A 27,836-nucleotide genomic window follows, 5' to 3' on the forward strand; every position below is an offset into this window, starting at 1 on the left:
CCTTTTTTATAAATAGCTTCTTAAAGGCTTATTAAGTATTATACTTCTTATTTGAGTTATTATATAGCTTCTCTAGATAAGTATATAATTCTCTAATAATCTCGTATATATATTAATTATTCTAGTTTAGGTAAGAGAAAATTAGTATAAAAATATAACTATTTATATAGCCAGAAATATAAATAATTTTAAGATTCTTTATTTAATAAATATTAGAGTTATTATAGAGCTTATTCTTAATCTAAACTAACTAACTATTAAAGATAATATTATTCTTAATTATATTTTTAAAAATAGAAAAATTAAGAAGTTTAATTAAATATTTATCTTTTAAAATAGGGAAACTAGTAATTTTTATAGGCTATATAATAAGCTTCTTAATAATAGCTTTATTTTTTTATAGGGCTTATTTAATTTCTCTTAGCTAATTATAATAATTCTTATTATAAATAAAAATATTATATATTTTTAGAATTAGCTTAATAATCTTCTTATATAAAGCTTTTAGGTTCCGGAATAACTCTTAGAAGTCTGCCTTTAATAAAGTAAGTTTCTTTTCTTTCTTAGTTCTCTAAAAGAAAATATCTTTTCTATTATAAGTATTAACGGGATATTTAGATTTCTTAGGAGACTTAATAAGAGTCTCTAGTCTATTTTCTAGTAATATACTAGTAGTATCTCATACTATAGCTTCTTCTAACTTGCCTAGTTATTCCGGAACTTGCTTTCTTATAGATCTTTATTTAGTAGTAAGGTTACTAGCCTATTTACTTACCTGGCTAGTCCAGGGCTTTCTTGCCTAGTTATTCTAGGGCTTTCTTTTATTCTAATATTAGTTAACTAGTATAGGAATAGCTATAATATATTATATTTATACTTATTAAAAGCTAATTAAGTAAGTATTATTTAAATTCTCTATAGAATTAAGAAATAGGTAAGTTTTGAATTATATTATAAGTATAAGATCTAGGGCCTAGAAAGTATAGTTAGACTATTTCTATTTTAATAATTTAAAGCTAAAGAGAGAAGAGGATCTCAAAGAAGCTTCGGATCTAAATAATCGCAAGCTATATACGGGCTCATATACTAGTTTAAGCTCGGGGTCACGTGTAATTATTAGGTAGCTATAGATGCTATACTCAGATACCAGATGCCTTATTAGCTCTAGTCTAACCCCTACTAGTACTATATATTATAATAACTATAATACCTCTAATTTATTCTTTTTCTTTTTTACTTAATTAGTAATTGCTTTTTCCTTTACCTTCCTTAGCCTCTTTAACTTTTTCTCCTGCTTTTTTAAGGCATTATTTATAGCCTTAGTAATCTTTATATCCTTCTTTACCTTTTATTTATCTAATTTATCTTATTCTGCCTTTATAACCCTTATATTCTCACATGCTATTATAGCTAGTATTTTAGTTATTCCAAAGAACTAGGCTTTTCTTAATAGCTCTCCTATTAAATTAAGCTTTTTCCTATAATGTCTCTTCTTCTTTTCAAGCTATAAAGCTTCTTTTAAACTCTTTATATAGTAATCTATAATAGAAGCCTTTATAGTATTTGTTTCATTTGCTTTAATAAGCTTGCGAAAAGCAATCTTAGATAGGTTTTTTATATATATTTTTGAGAATTACTATATGTGTTTTATAGTATAAGAAATTGAAATTATATTTGGAAAAGCTTTAGGAGAAGTTTATAGTCTTAGTAAAGCAATAGCTAATAAGATAATTAATAATTAGTAGGGCTATATACCTGTCTTCTTTTAAGCAAATAAAATATTTGATTTAGATATACTTTTGTTCTAAGCAGGCTTAAAAATAGACTAAAATATCCTTTTTATTAAGCAAGTAATACCCTTACTAGTATTTAAAACCCTATTAATCTCGGTAGAATAGTAAGTAGAAAGTAGTAAAAAACAGCCTATATCTAAAGATTAAAAATAGTATATTAAATACGGGAATAAAATAAGAAGCAGAATTTTAAGCTAATTATATATTTAAATAAACTCTATATTAATATAGCTAGAGTACCTATCTATAATTAAAAGCCTTTTTCCATATCCTGCTTTTATACGAGTAGCAGGATTAAAAACTTAGATAAAATATACTAGGCTCAGGGTATTAGATAATTACTTATTTATACTAGATATAAACCAAGTATATTCTCTCTCTTTTAAATCATCTAACCAAGTATTCTAAAGATCCCCAGAAGTTCTTTTATAAATAAGAGCCGGTAGAATCTTTATACTATTTATATAAATAAAAGCAAGTAAGCTAATAAACTCTTATAAGCTATCCTGCTTTACTTTAGTAATTTTCCTACTATTATATACTTCTTTCGTTATTATATACTTTATTATACATATAATTCTAATCAAAAAACCCTTCTTATCCTAATTATATATATTTTCTGCTATAATATTATAATTTTCGATTACTTTAATTAACTAAGTAGAAAGGAGAGACATTAGCTATTTTATTTATAAAGTAAGCAAGATATAGGCAAAATACTAAAATTAAACGTCACTAAATCAAAGAAGAACTAGATATAGGGCCCATATTTCGATTTTATTCGCAAATTATTAATATTACGTAAATAAAGGCTCTTTAGGCGAGATGAGTACCGGTAGATAAAACCAGCTATCTAATTCTTGCTTATATTACGGCCAATAATCTCCTCTATAAGGTTTCTGATAATCTGCAAGGTAGGAGGGAGTCTATGGACTATAAGCTTATTAATTTGACTAATTAAAGCCCCTTCTTGCATATTGGTAAGGAGTTTGTAGTAGAGGGAGGTACTTCTTGTCTAGAGGCACATATGCCTTTATGCCTTCGCATGAGGGTTATACTCTCAATACCAAAATCCCTGGCCACTTGACTGTAATTAGGGATCAATTACGCATCTAGCGCATTAATCGCTTTCTTAATATCTTATTCGCTGACCATTTTATCGAATTTTGAAGATGGAGGGGTAATATTTTGTGAGGTGTGCATTGACTAGGGATCTCGGTTATATGACTCGATTTGATTTGATTAAGACGCTCTAATCAAATCAAATCAAATCATTTGACACACTGGGGGTGCTTACTTCAACGCGTGGTTATTAACTGGTTCCATCTCGAGATACGAAGGATTATAGGACGCGAGGATACGATAATGAAAAGGGGCATGGAAGTTAATCGGTGGGAGGGATGGGTTTTGGGGGGGGGGGGGCTGGAGGGCTGTCGTTTTACGATTCCCCCTTGTAATAATGGGCTGAACTTGCTTGAGTTATAGGCTCTGAAGCCCCAAGTTAAATGGCCTATGTCTCATGATTTGGGGATTAATGCTACTATAATTACAGACGACAATTTTGCACACTAAAGTCTATTTCCGCCTTTGAGGTGAGCCTTGAGTCCTGAGCACGCTAATGAATCAGTTGGATCTTGCTCAGAGGGGCGGGGGTTGTGACGGCGGAGCTAGAGCTGTTGGAACGAGCGCAAAGATCTCCATTCCCTGTCTTGTAGAATACAAAGCTAAAGAGAAGGGGGGAGAGAGAGAGTAAAAAAGAGAAGAAGTACAAGATAAAACGACCGAAACGCCGGCTTGATAGGGGAACCAGTCAGGTGATAGCCTACCCCGCATAATGCTAGCCAGCGCCGTCACTGGGGGGGGCTGTGAGTGATGTGTGCCTCAGATTTAGGCATGGCAAAATTGTGTAATTTAGGACTAAATATGTAATAACGTAATATTATTTCCTCACTAAGCTATATAGGACGTTCGAGCTAATAGGAGATCCCGAAGTAAGGCTACTAGAGTTTGTGCTATAAATTATACTCACTTAACCTGACTTATATTTAGAGCATATATAATTTTATGCAACACGTTATGCAATACGTATTTGATAACTTGAATATTATATAATATAAATAATTACGATTTTGCCATCCCTACGAGTCGGATGCGAAATATGAGGAGCAGACAGCCATGTTTTAGCTGAACAGATTGTTTGTACTACGGTAAGCGTTGAAACAATTGGCCAATCAAATACGGCTTGGTTTGCCAATACCGGACGAACTTTAGTCCAGGCGCGGACTGCAGCCTAAATACTTGACAACGTTCTCCTCTTTCAATTTCGCGGACAGGTTGACTTGACTGAGCTCAGATCGTAGTCATCACGAACGGTGAATTGGGCAACGCGTCCGGCCTACTCGGATTGCCCATTACATGCGCGTTGGCAGCCGAAACGCGATCATTACCTCGACGATGGGTCTGTTCGACTTCTTGCGCTATCTGCGACTCAAATTCCTTATCTCGTCTCTTCGCCTCCTTGCGAAACTCTTGGCCCCGTTGCCAGCACCCAAGCCAGACTCAGTTTTGAGAATATCATCTCGCGACAAGGGGCGGACCATCAAGATTCATGTCTACAACCCAGGCGGGGAGGCGGGAGGCACTAGAGGGGACCCGCATCCCGTGCTGATCAATTTCTATGGCAGTGGGTTTGCTCTCCAATATCATGGTGCTGACGACGGTTTCTGCCGGTTCGTTGCCACGCACACCGGCCACGTAGTCCTCGACGTCCAGTACCGTGTGGCACCAGAGAACCCTTTCCCCGCGGCGGTCAACGACGCCGAGGACGCCGTGAAATATGTTCTTGGCCACCCAGACGATTACCAGACGTCGTACGTCTCCTTGTGCGGATTTTCGTCTGGCGGCACCCTTTCACTTGTCACCTCGACCCTGTTTCCCCACGGTACCTTTCAGTCACTCATCGGATTCTATCCGTCCCCCAGCATGGCCGGAGATCCGGGGGAGAGAAAGGCCCCTGTGCCCGGCAGAGAACGATCGTCGTTCTGGACGAAAGTCTTCCGTGAGGCTTACATACGTGGAAAAGATGCCCGAGACCCCCGAATTTCGCCAGTTTTTGCCGATACGACCAACTTTCCGCAGAAAATGCTAATATTTACTGCGGACCATGACATTTCTGCCACGGATATGGAGGCGCTGGCTGAAAGAATCAAGATAGAAGGCCATGCAGGCGGCAGAAGTATAGTGGTAAGGCGGATGGAGAATTGTGATCACGGCTTTGACAAGAATAATAAGCGCAAAAACCAGATGGAGGCTGGTCGGGAAGCTTATGCACAGGTTGCGGATTTTCTGAAGAGTTTGGAGAGTGAGAGCGGATAAATTGACCGTTTTACTAAAAGTGGGCTAAAGTTGGATTTGGTTATTTTCAATTCGTATCAGCCTCCATGGAGCCTGCCGATTCAACGTTTATATGCCCAGACATGCTTATTCGAGGGTTCTTATCTTTCAGAAAGCTATGTCACAATGTTGGAGCCTTTGAAGTCATGGCAGTAGATCAGTGGCTGGGTCTATTAATGCTGTAAACCCTATAGCTCTTTTTGTCGTTCCATAATTGGAGCCCTCAATCTACTGTCCATCCTGCCATTTTTCAAGACATCCATGGTGAGTTTTACGTCTTCGAGTCTCAGCTCTTATATTACTAAGTCGAATACTGAAATATCCTTTGATTACACACTAATGACTGAATTTGAGAGCTATAGCGATTCAGAGAGTTATTTCACCTACAAAACTCTCCTCGACTTTCTGATCGATATAAATGACAAATATATCCCTTTTGCTAGAAACACTATTGGCAGATGGGAGGTGGTTGACGTTAGCGTGACTACTAGAAGTAGAACTCCCTATAGATTTCGATACAATCATCTTTGAAACTCTAACTAACTCCTCACACCCTATAAGGGCCTTATTTAGTAAGAGTCTTAATATAATATATATGAGAATAAAATTTGTAAATATACTCTTATATATGAGTTAAGAAATAAACCTTAATAAAGGAATGAAGTAAAGAAGTAATTACGCAAAGAGGATAGAAGTTTATGACATAAGGAGAGTATATTTCCTTACAAATCTATGTGCTTTAAATACCTTAGAAGGGAACTATAGAGGGGCGAGCGAACCTTAAATTAGTTTTCTAAACTTAATTAAGTTGAGTTGAGTAGAGCTTAGTAAATATTATAGCTTCTTTAAAGATAATTTGGCTCTCTAATAGCTATCCCTAAAAGAGGAATTAAATCAAAAATCAGTTAGTACACGTGCCACTCTACGGCTCTTATAAGCTGCCCACGCCCAACCCCACTTTTGGGGCCTTCGGACCGGGGGGTTGAGATTGGCTATGCTTATATATTTTCCAACTGACTATGTAATTGTGGGTGCAGTGTGCGCTAGTCTCCACTCACACTCACATGTAACCTAGGCGAGAAAACCACTCATTTCCGTGCAATAAGTTTCATAGTCTGTGTGAATTCGACTTATGTTACTGCAAATAACTCAAACCCAAACTCCTGGTACTTTTCTTTCCGCACAACATTCGCCTTCATGCCCGTCATGCGCCATGGATTCTAGTTCTCACCAGTCTTTTATAAAACTTAGTCTTAGGTAATTTCCCTTTATCTATCTTATTGAATACGTTCTTCTCGCGGCAAGAAGGTCGTTCTCGTCTACGATGACTCAGAATATCGTTACAACTGGGTGGGAGGAGAGAATGTCTCTCTGAAGTTTGGTTTCCCAGGACAAGACAAGTTTTCAGCAAGCAGAGATTTAGAGATAGTTACGAACCCAAACTATACCGGGGGGTGGCTCGGCAAGTAGAGAATTTGGCGTTCAGTCGAGCTTTCGAGGCTGGACATTATGTACATAGTAACCAGCCGTTGAAGTCTTACTAGATTCCGCGGAGGAGTCTGAATAATCAGGATATTGCTACTGGCAAGGTTGAGCCGGATTCGGATATACACCGAAGGTCCAGCGGATAGCTGGTCATGGAACCACGATACAATCGCAGCACACATCCTTCCTCTAAATCCGCTAGTTATTTGCACCACGTGGAATATTTGTGGCATGTGCGGTGAAACCAAAATTGAAGCATTACTGGATGGCTCGGCAGTTATTGCAAATGATATTGTGATCATTCCTAATGTGGAGTTCTCGGATGTTTGAATTACAATAGGCAACGTTCACAGAGGGACGGGACTAGCAGTATATGAGTTGAATGTAAGAGCGATTCTATCTTCATATTCGTAATGAACTGAAAAATTCCGTCTCTCTTACTGTCTCGATGTATTTCGTCTAGGACACCTCTCTTCCCACAAACCCCGAATCCATTAATTCACAAGAAACATAGTCGACATCTCTGATTAGAAGAAAACACACTAAAGTTCCTACAAATCCTGTTCTCCGCAATACAATCCCCCTTTCTTCTAATACCTAAAATCCAGACCCTCCCCTTTACTCTCTCGGTTGTGGATGCAGTGACCTAGTCAGCACCCCTGGCGTTGATGCCTTTCGGCTCAGGCAAAAGTCGGGGAAATAACCGTAAAGGTAAAAGTCTCCGTATTCGTATTTTTAGCGAAGTGGCGTTAATTGTGAATGGTGGTTGGTGGTTGAAAAAAGAACCATGGAAGAAGCTTAGCGCTCAGCCCTAAGATTCCAAATCCTTTTTGGTGCAACGCGTCGGTACCCGGTCAAGGCTGCTTCAGGCTTAACTCAAGTTATCGCGATTACTGTATAACTTTAGAGAACAAGGAATAATTAGAACTAAAGAATTTGGAAGGTAAAGAAGGTTTGATTAGAAGCGTTCAAAAGTTTACAACTCTTTAGAATTTGTTTCGGTGTTGTGTCGGCAGGCCCGTTACAGACATGTGTCAGCGGCCGACCAGGCCGCCGCCAACCTGGGATCCTAGCCGCGTCGCTCAACGTCAAGAATCAAGAATCAAGCTTACTGAACATCATTCAACCCAACGCCGATACCCTCACGCCTCATTCCTGGAGGATCACACAGAGCTGCTCTGCTCCTGCTGCTGGCCGACTGAATTTGTGTGTGAAGGGAAAGAAAAACGTTGCGGCTTGCGAGAGACCAGCGGAAGCCCAGATGGGCATTGCTTCGTGTTCGTGAGCTGACTGGATTATCTTGATACCACCCCGTGCTGCATGTCACCGATACTCAAGTCGACATCAGTGACGCTATCGTCAATTGAGGAGTGGATGGGAACATGGCAGGAGAGCAATTCGTTAGGTCCCCCACCTCCTCAACCACCTCCTCGGCCACCTCCTCTGCTCGCAATCCATTCCGCGCCTCTTCTGGCGGCCCTAGCTTTAGCTACAACCTCCACGGGGAGGCAAAGAAGATAAGCTCTGGACCCTACCGTGTTTACCAAACCATCTTCGAAAGAGCGTGTTCGGAATCGTACTATATCCTCGGTATGCCAACTTCCCCCACGTCGTAAGTCTACGTTCGCTAACTGAACACAGACGATGCCGCCATCAAAATAGTGAAGCTGTCTGGACTCCATGACACAGATCTGGAGAGCCTCTGGGATGATGTGAGCTGTTCTTCCTGCTGAGAAAGGATTGGGTGGCGTATTTGAACAGATGTTAAATCAATCACAGGCTCTTGGCGCGACGTATCAGCCTTCTTTGCCAGCTAGGTCACGGCAAGGCTTTCTCAACCGAGATGAGTTCTTCATACTCCTTGCTAACCTTCAGACAAAGCTTGGTATGGGCGATGATTTGTTCCAGCAGAGGTTTGCAGCCTACCAGGAACCAGATGCTCTGCGAGGGAGCCCCTCAACTACATACTCGTATACGATTGGACTTGATGAACAGCATGAGGGCACGCGGTCGCCTGACAATTCCCAGCAGACAAAGTTGATCATAACCAGGAAGCCGCTTTCCAGAGGTCAACTAATCAAGTCGTGGAGTATCAGTGATTCCATCGGATCAGACCACGTTCAAGTTAGCGCTCCAGACCACGAGGAGACATACGCAGACGGATTTACAGAATATCACTCGCCGACGTTTCAGAACCGACTCCCATCGTTTAACGTTGGGCTTGACGATACTGGAAGTGGCAAACAGCCACAGCTAGGGGTCTCTTCTTCTTGGGTTTGCTCTAAATGCACACATCGAAATTTGTTTGATAGCCTTACTTGTGGTGTATGCGATTTCCGACGGAACCTAGATCTGTCGTCCGATAAAATATTAACAGACGACCTCCATGGAAGCTCGACAACTCCAACAACCTCCGTACGCCAACAGAATTCATTGCAGGAGCCGGTAGATGGAATGGACTACAAGGAGGCAGTCCGGTTTTCTCTCCCTACAATGCCCGAGGTCGTGGTCCCTACACTGCCCGAGGTCGTGCTCCCTACACTTCCTGAGGTCGTTCTCCCTACACTCCCTGAAGTCGTGCCTGAAATCGAGTCTGGACTCGAGCCAGTGGAGACGACGAGAGAAGTGACAACGCCAATACGGAACCCTCGCCTGAATCCTGGTTTCCATGATATCGATGCACCAATCGCTACCCAAGACAGCGATGCTCAGGCACTTGCTCTCATCGCGGCCCGGGAGCCTCAGCAAGCTCAGAAGCCCCAGCCAAAGAAGACGGCACTCAACATCAAAAAATTTAGTCGTAGCATTTTGTCAGGCTCAAGGAAGTCAGAGAAGTCAGAAAATTCCCACTCGGACCCGGACTTGGCCGCTAATGGATTCTCACTCGGTGGTCTGGCGAAAATACTTGGGGATGCGGCCGAAGCAGGAAATTTGCCGCTTGTTGCTTCTATCTTGAAATTGGGTGCAGATGTAAACTACTCGTCGCGGAAGAAGGAGGTGTGCCATTACGCTGCTACGCGAGGTGTTACTTCGAATAACGACCACGTTGTGGAATACCTGTTGTTGAAAGGTATGAACAAAAAATCTGCCGCGAATGCACTACACCAGGCGATCATCAGAGGAAACTGCACAGAAATCGCTATGAAGCTTGTGCCATATGCAGACTTCAACTTCATGTGGGCAGTGAAAGGGGATGGGGGAAAAACACAGGAGTCTTGTCTTGGGGCTCTCAGCCGGATGAATGACGAAGGAAATCGGGATAGGTTACATCTCCTACGCCTGATGATGGAGCAGCCAAGTTTCGATGCGGACCAGCCTGCCATGTTACTCGAATCGGCTTCCGAAAAGGTCGCACTGTCAATTCTTGGTTGCTTTGCCCAACATGCAGGCTTCGCAGCCGTCGAATCTCTCCTTCTTCAACTCGGGGACAACTACAAGGTCACGCGGCAGCAAAGATACGGCAGCCCCTATGTCCACGTTGATCCTATTGCCTGTATCAGCGTCAATTACTGGCAACGAGAACCGAAGCAAGCACTGGAACTGGTCCATCTTCTCATGAAGCACGGATCACGGATTACAGGAGTCGTGGAGAAATATACACCCCTTGTTCCTGCAATCGTGGCGGGTTGTGTATCCGGGGTGCGGCTGCTCTTAGACATGGGCGCAGATCCCGAGTGCGTGATGTGTACCGTTGGCTGGTCCACGCCGCTTTCTCCACTGAGTTATGCAGCGCAGGAACCCTCAATCAGCATAGAAATATGTCGTACGCTTGTTTACAAAGGGGCAACGCCATGGCGATCAGATGACCAGGGAAGGACTGCACTCTATTGGGCTTGTCATGGAGGGAACTTTGAGGCAATCAAGTACCTGTACACGTTAGACGTGGCACGCAGCAATATCAGCAAATGCTTGGAGGCGGCTATCGATTCGCACAATCCAGAAGTAGCCAGAGAGTTAGTGAATATCGGCGCCTGTGCCACGGCTGCAACTTGGAAACACGTCATGTCAACCAAACCTGTTGGGCACCGAAGAAACACCTATCTCGAAATCATCGACATCCTCCTCTCCACGAAAACAAAGTTGCAGCGAGAGCTCGTCCTCGCCGCCATCGACCACCAGAATTTCTGGGGGCTGAGTAGGATTCTCGAAACTCGGAACGGGATCCTAGATTTTGACAAGGACGCCATGTTTGCGAATCCGCGGTGGTCTGGTACCGTGTGCAGGGCCAATAGATCCTTTGGTCCGAGGGCTAAGAAATATGGGTGGGGGACGAGAAAGGACTTGCAAACGTGTTTAGCATATGCGGTGGAGAGGAATGCGCATGATATTATTGCGTTGTTGAAGGGTTACGAGTGGGAGAATAACGCGGAATGCGAGGCGGGTTGCAGCTTGAAACTTTGGGAGGAGGCTTGTCTGAGCACGCCACCCCATAGAGTTCAAAACGGCTATAGTATAGAGGTTGCGGGAGGGAATAAGAGCGCTGTTTAAATGTGATTAGAAGAGGCTTTTTACCAGAAATATTAGTTGTTAATTATAATATATTTGATCAAGCCTCACTTCTCTTCCTCTTCCTCTTCCTCTTCCTCTTCCTCTTAACTTTCAAAACTCTCAACCACCATAAATCCAAGCGGTACTGCTCCTGAGTCCCAATTCAGTAAAGTGCGGGCCCTTCCATGCGGCCTTGTTGTCCTGTCTCCTCATTCCTCGTTCCGATTCCCCTTGGCTTTGTGGGCCGGCTTTGAGACAAGTCGTACTGGTCTTCTTATCTGAGCTCAAGAAAGCGCCGTGTCTCAGCCCTGTTGTCAGCCCAAGCCCTATTTGAACGATGCCATGAGACGTCATGCCATCGCACACCTGATACCACTGGAGGCAGAATTATCATTTTCTTGTGATAAAATGGTATTTCAGTAGTGGTCCAGTGTATCGGTTGGAGAAGATTTCCGTTCCCCTGCGATTGTAGCACATGAATCCAAAGACACTTCAGGGACACATTTGTTCAGAGCTTCTGCACTTGCAGTTGAGGACTCATTCTGGATTTGGAATAATATAATGGAATCTCGTCAACAGAATCTTCAAGGCGTCCCAAATACTGGCATTCCTCACCGAAAGCCAGTAGGTGGATCGGCATTCCCATCGCTCATCAAGTTTGGAGCCGTACCACTATCGTGACCAAGCAACCTATCCAATAAGCCAGCCATATAAGCTAGAATATTGAGCCATTCAGTCGGACCTTAATTCTTATATAAATCAGTCAGCTGAAGACATACTAACTTATAACCGACCGATCAGTTACTTATACTAATATCGCGATTTTGAGGTCCCTTAGAGATGCTATCCCTTCGTCCGTTGAGACATGGTCCGTACTAGCAAAGGGGCCTGGCACAGACTGCAAAAACGTGTCTTTGCTTATAAACATATTAGTCATCTGTCGCCTTTTTGCCCTGAGCAGTGTGTCAAATGAATAGAGTAGAATAGAATAACGGCCGTTACTCTTATTTTATTCATATATTATTCAAGTTATTCATGAATAATCATGAATAACTTAAATAACGCACGTGATCTATGCACGTGGCTGAGCTAGCCTAATCGGGTACGGCTTCGGGGGGGCCGCACCAAGCGCCACCTCGCTACCCAATCAGGTAGTAGTGGCGCTTGGTAAGCGAATCGAACCTTAGCGATAATTAGTTTATTTATTATAGAAAATCTGTATTTAAGTAGCCTTATATAAATATTAGCTTAGTTTATATAAGGCTGCTTAATAAATACCTTAGTTCTTTTTTTAAATTTAAATATATATTAATTTACTATAATTAATTGACTTCCATGTAACTTCCACATGATTATTCATGATTATTCATGTTATTCATAAATAATTATTCTATTTTACTCAAATTATTTAAGATATTCGTTACTCTTATTTTATTCAAGTTATTCATGAATTATTCATGAATAACTTGAATAACTTGAATAATCCTTTGACACACTGGCCCTGAGCCAGGCCCCTTTGCTAGTACAGACCATGTCTCACCGGACGAAGGGATAATAGGTGTTTTAGGGGATAGAGGGGTAATTAGCTAATAAAAGCCTTAACCATTAGGCCCTAAAACTCTGAAAGTGGGTAGTTCTTCAAAATCCCAGTGATTATCAGCCGTATTGGCTTATGCATACGCGTAAAGTGTACTCGTTGCTGTGTCCATGAAGCTTACTCCACGAGCGTAAATCAATGCCCCGCAAAATGTTCTATTTCCCCTGGATGTGATAAGCTTATCAGCTGTCAAAATAACTTAGCTGATTGCTGACTGGTTGGTTTATTGGACAGCTTGGAAAGCATGCTCTACTATATCAACACCTGAACGATACCAGCAGTTGGACATGCCCTCCACAGAACGAAGATCACTACTCTTCAGGAACATCCTCCCCAAACGGCCACCCCTCTCCACTCCATGTACTCCCCTTCCTCGCCCACTTTCCCACACTTTCCACCTCCTCCCTCCCCAATCGGAGTCCACCATCCTCTTCATTCGCATAAATATGCGGAAACACCCCCTTCTCGCCCTTCACATCCCAACAACCTCCTTTCTCCTCTGGATTCTTCCCCTTCGAGTCCTCCCATTTGATCCACTTCCCTACGGTAGTATATTCAACTCTTAATATGAATACGTGATCCTCGTTCGTGAAGAAGTTGTTGAGTGTGCCGAGAATTTGGTGCGAGGTACTGAGGTGGATGAAATTGTCTCGTGCGTCGAGGGCTGAGAGTGGGAGGTTGTGAGGTAGTGGTGAGGGAGGAGGCGGTGAAGAGGGGAGGATTTTGTAGATGTATTTTGGGACGGGCGATGGTGGCGACATGATCTTTGGATTGTGGTGGATGATGATGGAGAAAGGAGGTGTGAGATTTTTGAAGTGGATGTCTGGGCTGACTAACGTCACGTGACTATGATTCGATTTACCACCCCCTCAGGTAATAAATTGGTTATTTTACAGATGGAACGACGGCGAAAAGCATATCGGATGGATGTCATGTGTTTCTCTTCAAGTACTGCAAATCAAAGAATCCACTCTGATCACGTGCACCACCCCCCTTTCTTCTACCTCTTTCATTCATTTTGTAACTCTTTCGTTGCTTGAGTCTGCTCTCACTCTGTATTCCGTAGCTCCTAGGCCATACCATTAACCCAAAAGATCACTATAGTAAATTCCTTATCAAATCATCCACTTGACTCCGCCTGTACCAAAGCCATCATCAAAGCCAACCCCCCGCTCTGAGTCTCCGGGGTTCTGCCTCTACCCAAACTGTTTGGATCTGTCGTATTCGGAGGACAGGTGGCTTCAGTTCCAATAAGCCCAATATCAGAAACAGCAGCTGGAGCGAGATCAGGAAACGACCAATTTCCCGGAATACCTTTATTCCTGTAATCCGAAGAGCCAGCGGGTTGCTTGGGCGAAGAAGCGCAAGATGCATCTGCAGCAGGAATGTCCCAGTTTCCTCCATACACACCTGCTGCATTACGGGTTCCGTACGCAGCTTCAGCGTTATGCTGGACCCAATCTTTATAGCTAATGCACTTTGCTTGGTGGGCATCAGCCAGGGCTTGCGTTCCCTTGAAGATGACACCCTCTTTCTGGCCAACTACAAGGGGCTTGCAGAAAGCTGTGAAATGGGAGAAGAAGATGCCTTTGAAGGTCTGACCATCTTGACTGCAGCTGTTGGTCGCATCACAAAGTTCCTGCAAGGTCCCATTGATGCCGAGCCCTGACCAGGCCGGATTTCGCTGAGTGCCGGAAACCCAACCAGTGGCAGCAATTACGTTGCGTACGAGGGTATGGCCGTCATCAAGGTAGAATTCTTGACCCGTGGCATCCCAAAGTCCTCGGAGGCCAGAGAGGACAACACCCTGGTTGTATGTGTAGACAGACTCATCGCGTTGGTCACAGTTCCCGGTTCCAGGGTCCGATGCGTTCTGATATCCAGCGATGTGGAAACCATCCACATACAGTCCCTGGGAATTGGTAAAGCCAATCGTCGAGAGCCATTTGTAGGCATCTATTGCGGCGTTGAGGTATTTTGGATCGTGTGCCGGGACGGCTGGGGAGCTGCTGTTATCCGGAGGCGAGTAGAGGTACATGCCAATACTGGATGATACGTAGAGCTCATTGGTGATAGCATTCTTGTAGGGAAATAATGAATAAGTCCAAACCATCCCGCCACCACAGAGAGTGGTGTTCCAACCTTGAGAAGCTACATCCCAAAACTGCCGGGCGCGATGAGCAAATTCGGCAATGTACTTCTGATTCGGAGTAGTGTTTTCGTATACGTTCAAGAATTTGATTGCTTCTAGCCATCCGAGAACAACCCATTGCATGTCGTCGTACTTTTCATTCATCACGGCGGCCGTATTCTCTCCATTATAGAAATTCAGAAGTTGTGAGTAGTATTGGTTGACGATGGCAGTGGTGTTTGCTCCTCCGTATCTTGCAATGGAATCGAGAGCCGCCCATTCAATTTGATTGAACACAGCTTCAGTCCAATCAATCCCTAAAGGCCAGTTGCTCCCTCCCCAGAATTCTGACTGCATTATTTCCAGAGCGTTGACCATAGCTGGAAATGATTGTTGGGAGTTTCCAAGTTGTCGGGGATTAAGCATGGAATGGTCATTTCTTCTACCACTGGGAGCTTCCAGATCGGCCATAGCCGGTATTGCAAGTGCTCGTGGCGCTAGGAGAATATAGGGAAGTCGTGAACTTGTGGAGAACCGCATCTTAAAAAGATTTATTTCTGGAATTTCGAAAACCGAAAATTTGACCGGACTTTTAAAAGCAAGCAGGACTTGTGAGTAAAGAGCCTCAAATAATTCTTGGGACGTTTCTCCAGTCTCTACTTGTATTCCTGGAAGTGCATCAGCCAAATACGAAGTACAAGCGTCTTGTCAAGACGAACTTCGGGAGTTTCTCGAAATAGCCCGAATTGTTTATTCTCTTTCAATGGTAGTGGTGGCAACGTAGTATTTTTGCAAGAAGCACATCAGTTGAATACCAAGGAAGGTGTTTGGTCAGGAGATAAGCTCTAAGTGATCAAGATCCTCACCCAAATTACGGTCCACTAATGCACTACTAGGACTCTTCTAATAGTACGTTGATCCAGCCACCAACAAATAGAATTGAAGAACACGACTTGCAATTTTACCTAGAACTCGCAGATCATCCAATCAACGTACCAGATCGTCAGTGATCGGCGTACTTCCCCTTTCTTTAGCAAGGTATCTGCATGCTGGAGTCTCATTCTGTTCACCTTTCTTTGCAGGTATCAATGTTCCATTGTGCTCTCCCTATCAAGGTTAGAGTTCTATAGTAAAAACTCGATATAACGATATTAATTTTAGCACCTTTTTCTAACAATATGCCGAGGTATCATTAAAGTAAGGATCACGTGCACATATAATAAATAAGGAAGACCTAAAGATATATAAAGAACCTCTTTATCCTAATATCTCACTACTTATAAAATACTTCCTAAAAGCTTTAAATAAGCCTGCTTTGCTTTTCTCACTTTTCTTTAAAAAAAAATATAGCTTTTAAAGCATTAAGCTTACATATAACCTTCTTTTATTTATTCTTTTATTACTTCTTATAAAGATTTACTAAATTAAATACAGCTATTACTTTAACTAGCTTTACTTTCCTAATCTCTTTTTCTTACTCTTTCTTTTTTATATAAAACTAAATGTTCCCTAAATCTCTCTAAATATATTTATTTATAATTATTTTTAAAGTTATACTTTTTTCTTTTATAATTGCCTTATTAATTAGTATAATAAATTAACTAATAAAAAGAGAGTTATTAAATTAGGTAATACTTTAAATAGCTAATTAAAGAACTCTAATTATTTCCTTATTTTTTACTTATTTCTTATTTAGTTTATTATAAATATTAAAATCTTTAATAAAAAGAGATTTTATAATAAGACTTAATTTATATTAGTAATTAGTAATTATAAAAGCTTTAATATAATTATTTCGAGTATATATTACTTAATTAATTATATATAAAAAAATTATTTTATTAAAATAACTATTTTACTTATATATAAAAGAAAGCTTATTTTCTATTAATAAGATTAATATTATATTTTAAGAAATTATTTATGAAAAGAAAAATATATTAGCCTTAAATAAAATACTTATAATTAAACTAATAAAGATATTTTATATAAATAATACTAGTTATTTACTTGAAATTATTATATTAATATTATATATTTAAAAGTTAATAATTAATATATTTAAAGTATTAAGAGTTTTTACTTTTGTTTTTAATTAATTAAGGCTTTTGCTTATTACTATTTATAATATTAATTATAAGAATAAAATTAATTTGCTTTTTATTCTTTTTGCTTTTATTACTAGTTTTAATTACTAATATATAATTTAGTAATATCTTTTAATATTAACTAATCTTATTTATATTTAAGATATTTTCCAAAAAATATAATTACTAGATTTTAATTCTCTTATATTTGCTTAATATTTATTATATTACCTTTATTATAGTAAATATATTTCTTAATATAAAAGTAATTTTTAAAGTTAGTTAATTAATTATTAGATTATTTAGACTCTAGTTACTTATAATATTTAAAAAGAAAATATTAGATTTTATATATCTTTTATTTAAAAGTATTATTTATAATTATTGCTTTTTATTATTATATTTTCTATTATTATTTAAAGAATACTAATTCAAGATTAGGCTAATTAAATTAGCTTAAATATTAACTTATAAGGCTTATATCTTTTTATATATTAGTATTAAAATAATTAAATTAAGTATTAAAACTAAAAGAAATAGTAAATTAGTTAATTTTATAATAAAACTCTTTTTGAAATTACTTAATAAAATTATTATATATAGCTTTAGAACAGATTTACTTATATTTTTATAATACTTGGTAATTAGCTTTTATTATATTTCTTTGTCTTTTTTGGGCTATTTAGAGGCTAGAGAACCAGAGATAAAATTAAGGGGCTATAATTCGGCGAGATTAATAGCCTGAGAGATACTAAAGGGCCTTAAAGTATTAATAAATTAATTCATTTTTAGGCTAAAATAAAATAATATATTACCAAAAATTAAGGGTTAGAACCGAAAAACCTTATAATAATCGTAATGCCAGTAATATCGTAAGCCTAAGGCTAAAAAAGTGCAGGATCTTATAGCCGTACTGTATTACTAAGGATATTGCTATATTAGGGCTTGCAATAGCAAGGTTCTGCTATATTCAAAATATCCTATTAATATCATGGATCAACCCTGACCCCTCACCTCAGCCACGATTAAATGACAGCACGGAATCCTTACCTCTTGCAGAAATTCAATAAACACCATCCAATGCTGACGGGATAAAAGAAGTCGAGCTTTCGCGTTATTTCCGGCCGATGTGATCGTTGTCTTAGCTCAGGCACTGGTACGAACTTACTTCTGCCTTGTGAGGAATACGGAGCCCTCGCTACCCTTCCTCTGCCGAGGGCCTGTAAGGTGCTAGAACTACCCCTGAACGACTCGCCAAAAGAAACCTATTCTTGCACGCCTGAGGCACAATAAAAAAAAGGATTAGAATGAAGCCCCAGCGGATTCGCGCTTCCATGGAGTTCTTGGATTTTTTGCGAAGGGCCTCTTGTGGCAGGAAAAGGATTCGAGGGTGGAAAGAGCAGGCGAGAACTGCTGCGCTTTGGATGTGAGGAGAGCTTCGGGGGACTGATGTGCTCGAATCTGGTCCAAATCATGTGGAGGCATCAAGCAGAGAGCCGTTAAATAATTGATTCTCTCCAGCCAAAATATAATTCGAGACTTTATATATGTTGTCTATGCTCTTTGGCTTCCTTATTAAGGTTTATTAATAAAACGTCAAGAGTTCTTGGATGAGTGATGTGAGCAGCACGTCGTGCGCGCATGGCTGTGTCTTTATCAAACCGGATAATGAATGAGCTCTAGAGTATACAAATCTCAAGTGCAGGATAGAGCAGGATAGGTCAGGATTGGCTAACCTCCCAGTTCTCGAAAGAGGATCTAACTTGGCCCCCTCGCTGTCAACTGCCCTATAACCACTCTATATAGTAGTCACCCAAGCACAATATCGGTAAGTTCACTGCACACCCAGGCCCCTTGGATCATTCTTCCCAGAGCCTTGCGATAGCAAGTGCCTCCGGAGCGCTCAATCCAGAGGACGTTGAAGAAATTGTATGTTTCGTCCTCTTCGACGTCTTCCCACTCGTCCCCACCGCTTTCCTCTTCCTCACTTCCTTCTACTAATACGGGCGTGCCTTCCCCCCGAGATACGGAGTCATGCCACTGCTTCAACGCCCACTCGTCCCTCTTCCATAGATAGCTATGTTGCCCTTCTCCGATCCTTGCCGTACCTGCCGATATTGTGATGAGCTCGCATTCCTCTCCGATTGGGGCTTCATTCACGTATTCAAGGTTGAGTCTCAGGGCACCAACTGCTCTGTTTGCGGCATCCAAAATGCTCACGTTGAAGGCAAAAGGGTCTCGGCCAAAGCGTTCCTGCTCTGCGAATCTGTCTTCTAGTATGCCGCCGATCTTGAAGCAGGATCGCATGGCTGTTAATGAGAGGAAGCACAGATCCTTGGCTGGAGAAGGTGTATGCGAGTCCTCGAGAAGGGGCACTGGGTATCTGAAGTATTGGTCGGGAACTTTGTCGTGCGTGTAATGAGTGGCGCGATTATTCTGATGTTCTGTCCATCCAGCATAAGGCGCAGCTTTTGAGCGGTGGACTGCATACGAGTTTGGAATAGCGTGGTGCTCTGGGTAGTCTGGTGATTTCAGAGCCTTCCACTGAACTAGAGGCTCGATTGTGATCTCCGGTAAAGGGTAGCGTTCGTTGTATGGCAAGGCACTACTAGCACCCCATAACTGAGTTTCGATCTCTCCTTTCCAGCCTACCCACGACCAACTGGGGAGATGGTTGGACCTGCCGTTGCTTTCCAAGAAATCGGAGTTAGCATACTTCTTCCGGGTATTTTCGGAGTAGAATGTTCTTGCAGCTTTCGGGCAGCGCGAGTAGAGCGTCCCAAGAGCTCCTGGGACACCGCTTCCGAGGGACCGATACTCCGAGAAATTGAAACTTACATCCGTCTGATCAGCCTTCTCTCCGGCTGCCACAACATTGCAATGTCAAAGAAGAACTGCGGCATGCCGAGCAGGAATCCGCCAGGAAAGGAAGGTCTTCCAGCGGTTTCTATTCCAGCAAAGGCATCGATGACGTCCTTATCGAACGTCAAGTCGCGCTTGTTGAACTGCGAGACCAAACTACCCCAAACTTGCAGATCGGGCCAGAGGGGGAGTCGGCCATACAGGCCGACACGGTCTGTGAGAAGGAAGCTACTGCTTCCCTGCAAATCGAGCTCCCGGTCGGTGTCCTCGGACCATTCTCCCTCGCAGCATACCCACGAGACGAACCCATCAAAGAGAATTAACCGTCTCGAGAAGAGAGATTCTTGCAGGGTCCAGCCTCGGGAATTCCAGATTGAGTCTAGCCTAAAGCCAGCTCTTGGCTTATTCAATACGAGAGATCCAGACGGGAGACGGATTTTGTGGATGGGCAGATCGCGCTTGCTCGCTCCAACGCCGCGTAGGCCGTGGTCAGCATTCGGTCCTTCGGCGGCGACTAGAGTGAAATAGCTATTGGCGTAGATAAAGGCCATGCTGTCGAGGTGCAGCTGCTTTGTGTTGTAGTCATCTTGGATGATGCAGAGCGAGTCGACCCAGAGATATCTCTCCCCGATTTCAATCGTAAAAGTCATCGCGTCTGCAATCGTCCGGGGGATCTTGAACGAGGTCGTGCTAGGAGATATAGCACCCGGAGTCTTGAGGACTGATATGTTGTGCTTGAGGGCTCGGGCGGCTGCGGTTTGACCCCAACAATAGCTGAGAGCAACATACCTGGCCTCCGGAGGCGCGGAGACAACACACCAGTCGACGACGTCGATGAGCAGGATCGAGTCCAGGCCTGGGAGCGGGACTTTCTTGGCTGGGCAACACGCCTCCCCATGCAAAGTCTCACACCTTTCAACCCATCGTTGAACCAGCTTGAGATCGAAGTAGGCCGGGTCGAAAGGTGTCGCATGCTCGAGCGTTTCCGATTTTGGCTCAGTCGGTAGAAGGAAGAGATAATCTGTCTCCAAGCCCCCCCTCATGTTCCGGGGTACCTTGTACTTGAGCATGATGTCTGTATCGTCGATCACCAGTCGAAACTTGTTAACGGGGCTGTATGGGTCGTTGAATGCTGGGAGGGAGGCCGCGATGTCCAGGCAGCAAGCGCAGGTGTGTGAGAGTTCGTCCAGGGTGCCGAGGGTGTATTTCAGTTTTTGCCAGTCATCGATGGCTCCATTTCTGTGGTGCTCGTAGTACAGGTCAAGTGCTGCGTCCACCTCTTTGCAGCCGTTGCAGAGGTTGAGCCGTTGCTCGCTGGGGGCATTTATCTCAGCCATGCTGGAGACAGCCACGATAGAGGTGAAATCTTGTGGTGGAGCGGCGCGGTACTTTTCTCACGGCGATGAATAGACATTGAGAAGTGGCAGTATTTAGAATATTCATCGCTGTGTTGTGAAGCACTGGATGTGTTCACTGAAGCTTGAACGATATTGGGAACAGGCGGTGATCGCCGTAACCTGAACACATCCCGCCTCCTGGTGGGCAGAAAAAGCGGCACTCATTTCAATGTCCCAGGTCAAACTTGGACTTTCATTTAGACTCTAGAGGGAGAAGAACTCATATTCTAGAATATCCAAGAATATCCGAATGGAGTAGACTTTTACTATACAACATCGCATGTGTATACTTAGTAAGGAAGTATTTGCATTGTCCAGCTTGACTTGGGAAATTGAAAATTAGTGCCGCTTTTCAGGCCAGTGTTGTTTAGTCATCCAGGCCTCTCGATTAAGGGTAAAACAAACCCAATGGGATGTGCTGAACAACGCCAACCGATTGTCTGGGCTGTCGCCAGACGCCTCCTTAAGGCCAGCGGGCGTCAGATGTAATCTCCACCGTAAGATATTTCGAAACTTAAGGATATGAGCCTGACAAGAAATCCCGCGTAAGTCGTTTTAACTTCCAAGAGAGGAAGACGATCCTGAATTCAGAACATAAGAGCTTGACACGCCACATAGAGGAAGTAAAATTACATTGCATTCTCTGATTGCTTGCTTTTACAGTTAGGAGTCCTTGTTATATTAAGCAAGGCCAATCAGCAAGGTCAGGTGCAAGGGCGTTGGGGTGTCTCAGACAGGCCATGTGGCCGAGTTTTGTCTTCGACGAACCAAGGAGGGGATTGGGGCGCCATTGTCCAAGCGCAAGCGGGAGAATTTAGATTACGAAGGCGGCGGGCATTAAAATCCGTCTAACTCGCTAAGCGAGAATTTGGGAAGTCTAGGGGCTACGCGGTTATAAATGTCTCGCAATTTCTCCCCAAATTTAATCGTTATAAAATTCCGGGAAAAGATTAACGTACTATTTTTCTATTATATAAAACTCTTATAGAAAGTTTTAGGCGTTGCGTTGTGGATTAGTGCGACTTTCCGCACAAGGCAATTTTGGTATTCTCGCGCGCACTCTGCAAATGGACGATTTTCAATGCCTGCCGCCTTCGTACTTATAACCAGACAGCCCCGCGCTCCGGACCAGGCCAGCATCGAGCTACTTCAAAAGCAGAATTGGAGTAGTTCCTCGATACGCTCTGCTGGGAGAAACATGATAGCTGAGGAGACCTCTTTGGCTGTTCATCGCTAAAAGCTGAAAATAACGAAAAGGCTCTTGATTCTTGTGTAACTGCGATTTACGGATTTATTGGCGCTTTCTTTCCTCTCGAGGTTGCAGTGATTTCTCTGTGCGTCTACACTCGATTAAGATTCAGCGGTCTTGGCAAGGGGGCATTGCAGTTTGTGTCTGCTTTGTATGTTGTTTATTCTTTCTACATATGTTTCCAGCTCTGATAACATACAGGTATTGTGTACAGCTTGGTGATTGCTACCGTCTATGGTAAGCCACTCAATATAGCAACAATGTGATCCAACCTAACAAGAAAGCGATTAAATATGGTCTTGGCTTCCATATCTGGGATATATTGTTCCAGCGAATGTAGTCAGCATGCAGAAAGCAAGTCACAAGTTCTCCGGGTTTCTCGGAATGGCTAAAATGGTATTCAACAGAGCGGATTCAATTCCCAGGTCCTCTGTCCTTCAGATTTAGGCGCAGTGAAACTGACAATAGTCTTGTCCCTTATTAGAATCCTTCCAATATTTCATCAGTGGATCACACCTCTGTAATGTTTCGTTGCATGGATCGCAAGGGAAGAGACTGCCTTCACCATAACACTACTCTTCCAGTGCCGCCCAATCGATTATTATTTGGATAAGATTGCTCAAGGTTCCTGTTTTAATCGGCCGGCATTCTCATTTCGCTGATGTGTTCTTCAACATGGCAATAAATCTTTGCATGCTGGCGCTGCCCTGGATCATCCTCCGCAGTACAGTATTTCCATGTTTGAAAGCTCAGATATACTAACCATGAAGCAGACCTCGAGGTCTCGAGAGCACGGATATAGGGAGTTTGCTTGCTTTGCTCAATTGGTGTCTTGCGTATTGCTCCCATTATTTTGACTGCAGCTGATTTAGGTGTCTCGCCAGCACCTTAGTAGCCAGCGCCCTTAGCTTGTCATACCTTCGCCGCCTAAATATATCAGAAGATCCGGCTTGTTAGTAACTAACCTATTTCTCGCATTGCCCAGCTAGGTTAATGATTCTGGCAGGGCAGATTGTTTACGTCTGCATCTGGTCTATAAGCTGAGCTCAGCTCCGCCATAAATCTCACCTGCGTCCCCGCAGTCATGCCGCCTGTCAAACATTTCTTCCCCATGTTTAGGTCACATAATGCCGGCATGATTATCCATTGGATACCAGAAACACATGGCCAAGCACAAGATATTGTTTCCAGTAAGGCCGCTGCTCTTGTGAAGGACAACTTTACCACCTGTCTAGAATTCCGGAATGCTGATCGCTCCAGACGTAACTGAGAGTTGCATAGTCTATTGCCCCCAGTATGGACGGGGCAATCCCCATTGAGATATAGTCTATGACACGCATGCCAAGAACAAACCATCGATAGAGCGATACGCAATTCTCTGACCGGCCATGTGAAGAGTTGAAGTTTAGACGTTTCTTTGTTCCTTAGCTTATATAAACAATGCTTCTCCCACCATTAGCTAGTCCTGAATTAAGCTATACCACTGAGTTTCAACATGAAGTTCACCGTAAACATCCAGCCTTTTGCGAATGACAGAGACATCGATTTGATCTGCTTTTGTATGCCTGCCTGATATACCAGTGTTATCGTGGATGGGAAGGATCACTCGGGAGGTCCTCTTTGAAGGTGGACTGCCGTTCCATATTTCCAGGCGGTTATCCTTTTGGCACCGAATGCTAGAGCTACGCGTCCCCTTTTCAGCCAACATTTGCTGAGACTATTGGCATTATTGAAACCGATGCCCTTGTCCGTAGAGCAGCAATCGCGAAGAAACGTGCAGAAAGGGCAGTGCGCACTAGCAATATGCCGTATATGAATATATTTTCAACGCTCCCTACGTGTGTCAAGTGACCGTGGCTCAGAACCTCTTCAAAATCGATTTTCTGGCAGATCTCGCAAAGATTGTTGTCTCGAGGCGGGGCTCCGCACTGGGGCTAGCCAAAAATGGATGCTCGGGAGAGCCCTACAGCAGCCCCTAAATTCTGGAGTTTTGTTTAGGCGTTAAAGAGACGTAAATCGTGTTCCAATTCCTTCAATACAATAAATTGAAAGAAAAGCCAATCGCAAAAACAGTTCAAAGAAGCAAGGTAGAAGCCCCGTCAAGATGCACTGGCATCATCTTTCACATTCCTCGACAAGCAGACTGTGGTAGCCTGTGAAACCCGGAGACTGCAGCAGCGAACTTAGAAAGGATAATACAAAGGCCCCTCCCTAAGCGGTTAAGCTGCCTCGTCAACTTGGAAGCCTTTGTCCAGGCTGAGAGGGATCTGGGGTGCCACTCTGTGTCCTTCAATCTCTCTCAAGTCCTTGTCTGAAGGCGCTGAGTCAAGATGCGCAATCATCATAAAGGCTCGGTGTCATGACCAAGAATCTGAATGGCAATGGCTCTTCACCTGAGTTACGATTGTGAGGGGAGAGATAGGTGTTGAAGACGAGCCACGTAGATATGGAGTGGAATCTCGCATCACGTGCCATCTCACCGCCAAAATTCTGCCGGATCGACTCAAGTAAGCAAAAAGTTGGAAAGTTCTGAAATTCGAGTGCGTAGAAACAACACATTTGACCATTGGGATCGAAACCGCCGATAACACTCTTCCCCTCGTCAATTATTGAAGAGATCAAAGTGCGATCACCATGTCTTCAGATGAGATCGTCTGGCAGGTCATCAACCAGCAATTCTGCTCGTTCAAGCTCAAGTTCGTCCCTTCCTCCAGCCTCGGGAGCAAAATTCTAACCTCTACAGGACTACAAAAGAGAAGAACTTCTGCCGCAACGAATACAATGTCACCGGTCTCTGCAATCGGCAATCATGTCCTCTCGCCAACTCCCGCTACGCAACCGTCCGCGCACACCCCGGCTCTGGCACCTTGTATCTCTACATGAAGACCATCGAGCGCGCACACATGCCTTCCAAGCTCTGGGAACGCATCAAGCTATCACAAAACTACGCACAGGCGCTAGAACAAGTTGACGAGCGATTGATCTACTGGCCGAAATTCTTGGTTCATAAGTGCAAGCAGAGACTTACAAGGTTGACGCAGGTTGGGATTAGGATGCGGCGGTTGGCGAAGGAGGATGAGCGGTTGGGGGAGAAGCTGGTACCGAAGTTGGCGCCAAAGGTGAGGAGGAGGGAGGAGACCAGGGAGAGGAAGGCGGAGGCCGCGGCAAAGGTGGAGAGAGCTATTGAAAGGGAACTCATTGAGCGACTGAGGAGTGGTGCGTATGGTGATCAGCCGCTTAATGTTAGTGAGGCGATTTGGAAGAAGGTGCTTAAGGGTCTCGAGAGAGGAGGTGAGGGCACTAGGGATGAGGATTTGGACGAAGGGATTGAGGAGGAAGAGTTGGAGGAGGAAAATGAAGAAGAGTTTGAGGACGAAGAGGGTGTTGGTGATGTGGAGTATGTCAGTGATTTGGGTGAGGATGAGGAGGATCTTGGCGATCTTGAGGATTGGCTGGGCAGCGAGGAAGATGCCGAGACTGGTGATGAGGACGAGGAAGACAGCGAGGAGGATAGCAGCGAAAAGGACGAGAAGGCTGGCGCAAAGAGGAAGAAGGGCCCAGTGTCGAAAGCCAAGCCGAAAAAGAAATTCCCAAGGATGGAGATCGAGTACGAGGAGGAAGTGGAGGCTCCACAACGGGAGCTTGCATTGGCTTGAGCTGGGTATTTCATGCATGGTGTTTGGGAAACGAAACGTGGTCACGGTGGGGTATTTTGTAGACGACTGGCACCAGGCGCTGTAGATTTGCCCAGATATTGATGATAAATTGAACAGTCGAAGAAGTACTGTAGCACTATCATTTGCATTGGATATCCTGTTGGCGTGACTGTATGTACGAACTTATGAATATTCCGGCCAGGCCCCTCAATGCCTTGGTGGCGGGGTCGGACCTTTACCAACCTTGGTCGCGAAACATGTTTCAACCACTTCAACAAACGCATGAAATACCGTCTACCTCACACTTCGCAATTACAACGCCTGTAATCTACTTGATTACTGTCGCTCTATCCTACCTCACCACCTCGATCAAATAAACCACCACTCACTCTCTGCAGCAGCACAGCACGAATCGTCGCTGCGCAGGCAGCACGACCCCACAATGACCTCCTACTTCTCCTCCCTCCTCACAACCACCACCTCCCGCGTCGCCTCCATCCGACAGAACCTCCTCCCCTCCGAGAACGACGGTGACACCGAAGATGACACACACATCTGCCGCGTACTGCGAGCCTATTACACCGAAAAAGGGCGTCCCTTCCCCGCGTGGCTGCCTCCCGACCCAAAGGCACCCCCTCCAGTCGTCGTAGCACCCGTCTACGCACAACCAAACGTCGGCGCACGCTACGGAGGGCTACAAAATCAACCAGGAGGAGCTGGAGGCGGGGCGTTGAGTAGTCTATGGGACTCTCAGCCAGCGCAGCAGCAGCAGCAGCAGGATCAGGCGAGCTTGAGGCAAGGACGGGGATCGCGATTAGGTGCTACGGCTGGAGGACCGAGACAGAACCCCTTTCAGAGACAGGCGCCAGCGCAGGAAGCGCAGGTGCAACCTAGGCCGTTGCCAAGTGCGAGGGCGGGGAGTTATCAGCAGAGTGCTGGGGGGTATGGCAGAGGCGATGTTCAGACTCCGCCTGGGAGCTCGGCGGGCATATCTGCGAAGGATAGGTTGAAGGGGGCTTATAATAGGGGGAGGGCGGGATCGCCAGCTAACTCTGCGTCAGAACCTCCACCGGTACAGAGGGGTAATAGTTACGGTTCATCGGGAGGTGGAAGTAGCAGCAACTATGAGGATAGGTTTATGCCGACTGGAAATGGATATGGCGGAGGAGGCGGGAGTGACAAGCCGTTTGTTGCTGCTACCGCTCCTTGGGCTACCAATGAGTCTGAGTTCAGCGGAGGATATGGTGGAGGGGGAGGACGACCCAGACCAACTGGCTTGCCCAGTGGTCCTGCTGCTGGCAAGAGGAGATGAGGTTAGAGTCGTTGGAGATTGATCTTGTCTTGGACTTGGATTGCCGTGGACATGTTAGGCAGGACATGGCATAGGATGGAGTTGTGGAGAGCATGCATTGAGTTCTAGGTGTCCTTAGTTAGAGCATGCATACAATGGGTCTATCATTGCTCGTCTAGAAAGCTTATAACAGTCAATTGGACCATAGTACAAGTTCATGCTCATATCGCCATTTAAACTGCAAACTTGTTGAACATCCGCATTAGATCTAGGATACTGGACACCGCCCAGATGCAAACGGTATCTTTACCGCGAACGTCAGTCCTACATTTTCTCTCGACACCGTAGTTTCACACCACAGCTACGCAGATAAGATGGGAAGCTGCTCTGAGTGCAGTCAGAAAATA

The 27,836-nt window shown here is 43.7% G+C and overlaps 7 protein-coding genes across 7 annotated transcripts; 4 read left to right on the forward strand and 3 right to left on the reverse strand.

Annotated features, from left to right (window-relative positions):
- Nucleotides 1-4,247: 4,247 nt before the first annotated feature.
- On the forward strand, nucleotides 4,248-5,168 carry K444DRAFT_549261 (putative carboxylesterase; the record flags this gene model as incomplete). Its single annotated transcript, XM_024876440.1, has 1 exon — nucleotides 4,248-5,168. One exon carries the CDS (start codon nucleotides 4,248-4,250, stop codon nucleotides 5,166-5,168), a length of 921 nt encoding a protein of 306 aa, XP_024726213.1.
- A 2,572-nt stretch (nucleotides 5,169-7,740) lies between these two features.
- K444DRAFT_670964 (ankyrin) lies at nucleotides 7,741-11,224 on the forward strand. The gene is made up of 3 exons (XM_024887693.1): nucleotides 7,741-8,261; nucleotides 8,313-8,383; nucleotides 8,451-11,224. The coding sequence occupies exons 1-3, from the start codon at nucleotides 8,054-8,056 to the stop codon at nucleotides 11,157-11,159; spliced, it is 2,988 nt and encodes a 995-aa protein (XP_024726214.1). The 5' UTR covers nucleotides 7,741-8,053; the 3' UTR covers nucleotides 11,160-11,224.
- A 1,539-nt stretch (nucleotides 11,225-12,763) lies between these two features.
- Nucleotides 12,764-13,544, reverse strand: K444DRAFT_622875 (uncharacterized protein). Its single transcript, XM_024882187.1, has one exon. The coding sequence runs from the start codon at nucleotides 13,515-13,517 to the stop codon at nucleotides 13,068-13,070; it is 450 nt and encodes a 149-aa protein (XP_024726215.1). The 5' UTR covers nucleotides 13,518-13,544; the 3' UTR covers nucleotides 12,764-13,067.
- A 332-nt stretch (nucleotides 13,545-13,876) lies between these two features.
- On the reverse strand, nucleotides 13,877-15,265 carry K444DRAFT_648966 (glycoside hydrolase family 76 protein; the record flags this gene model as incomplete). The annotated part of the gene is made up of 1 exon (XM_024885523.1): nucleotides 13,877-15,265. The coding sequence occupies one exon, from the start codon at nucleotides 15,263-15,265 to the stop codon at nucleotides 13,877-13,879; it is 1,389 nt and encodes a 462-aa protein (XP_024726216.1).
- Nucleotides 15,266-18,599: 3,334 nt separating this feature from the next.
- Nucleotides 18,600-21,297, reverse strand: K444DRAFT_605419 (HET-domain-containing protein). The gene is made up of 2 exons (XM_024878853.1): nucleotides 19,813-21,297; nucleotides 18,600-19,663 (listed from the first exon to the last, which is right to left on the reverse strand). The coding sequence occupies exons 1-2, from the start codon at nucleotides 21,171-21,173 to the stop codon at nucleotides 18,784-18,786; spliced, it is 2,241 nt and encodes a 746-aa protein (XP_024726217.1). The 5' UTR covers nucleotides 21,174-21,297; the 3' UTR covers nucleotides 18,600-18,783.
- A 3,729-nt stretch (nucleotides 21,298-25,026) lies between these two features.
- On the forward strand, nucleotides 25,027-26,340 carry K444DRAFT_577688 (Mak16 protein). Its single transcript, XM_024877582.1, has 2 exons — nucleotides 25,027-25,178; nucleotides 25,226-26,340. Exons 1-2 carry the CDS (start codon nucleotides 25,117-25,119, stop codon nucleotides 26,136-26,138), a joined length of 975 nt encoding a protein of 324 aa, XP_024726218.1. The 5' UTR covers nucleotides 25,027-25,116; the 3' UTR covers nucleotides 26,139-26,340.
- A 54-nt stretch (nucleotides 26,341-26,394) lies between these two features.
- K444DRAFT_622879 (uncharacterized protein) lies at nucleotides 26,395-27,653 on the forward strand. The gene has a single exon (XM_024882188.1). It carries the CDS (start codon nucleotides 26,581-26,583, stop codon nucleotides 27,448-27,450), a length of 870 nt encoding a protein of 289 aa, XP_024726219.1. The 5' UTR covers nucleotides 26,395-26,580; the 3' UTR covers nucleotides 27,451-27,653.
- The last annotated feature ends 183 nt before the right edge of the window (nucleotides 27,654-27,836 follow it).

Source organism: Hyaloscypha bicolor, assembly GCF_002865645.1.
Source record: "Hyaloscypha bicolor E unplaced genomic scaffold K444scaffold_191, whole genome shotgun sequence".
Taxonomy (NCBI): Eukaryota; Fungi; Ascomycota; class Leotiomycetes; order Helotiales; family Hyaloscyphaceae; genus Hyaloscypha; species Hyaloscypha bicolor.

Excerpts from the sequence above, each read along its gene's own strand:
- K444DRAFT_622879 (XM_024882188.1), top strand. The coding sequence starts at position 26,581 with ATGACCTCCTACTTCTCCTCCCTCCTCACAACCACCACCTCCCGCGTC.
- K444DRAFT_605419 (XM_024878853.1), bottom strand. The coding sequence starts at position 21,173 with ATGGCTGAGATAAATGCCCCCAGCGAGCAACGGCTCAACCTCTGCAAC. Across the intron at positions 19,664-19,812 it reads AGAAGGCTGATCAGACGGAT|CAACGGCAGGTCCAACCATC; the intron begins GTAAGTTTCAAT and ends TTTCTTGGAAAG.
- K444DRAFT_670964 (XM_024887693.1), top strand. The coding sequence starts at position 8,054 with ATGGCAGGAGAGCAATTCGTTAGGTCCCCCACCTCCTCAACCACCTCC. Across the intron at positions 8,262-8,312 it reads GGAATCGTACTATATCCTCG|ACGATGCCGCCATCAAAATA; the intron begins GTATGCCAACTT and ends AACTGAACACAG. Across the intron at positions 8,384-8,450 it reads TGGAGAGCCTCTGGGATGAT|GCTCTTGGCGCGACGTATCA; the intron begins GTGAGCTGTTCT and ends AATCAATCACAG.
- K444DRAFT_622875 (XM_024882187.1), bottom strand. The coding sequence starts at position 13,517 with ATGTCGCCACCATCGCCCGTCCCAAAATACATCTACAAAATCCTCCCC.
- K444DRAFT_577688 (XM_024877582.1), top strand. The coding sequence starts at position 25,117 with ATGTCTTCAGATGAGATCGTCTGGCAGGTCATCAACCAGCAATTCTGC. Across the intron at positions 25,179-25,225 it reads TTCTGCTCGTTCAAGCTCAA|GACTACAAAAGAGAAGAACT; the intron begins GTTCGTCCCTTC and ends TAACCTCTACAG.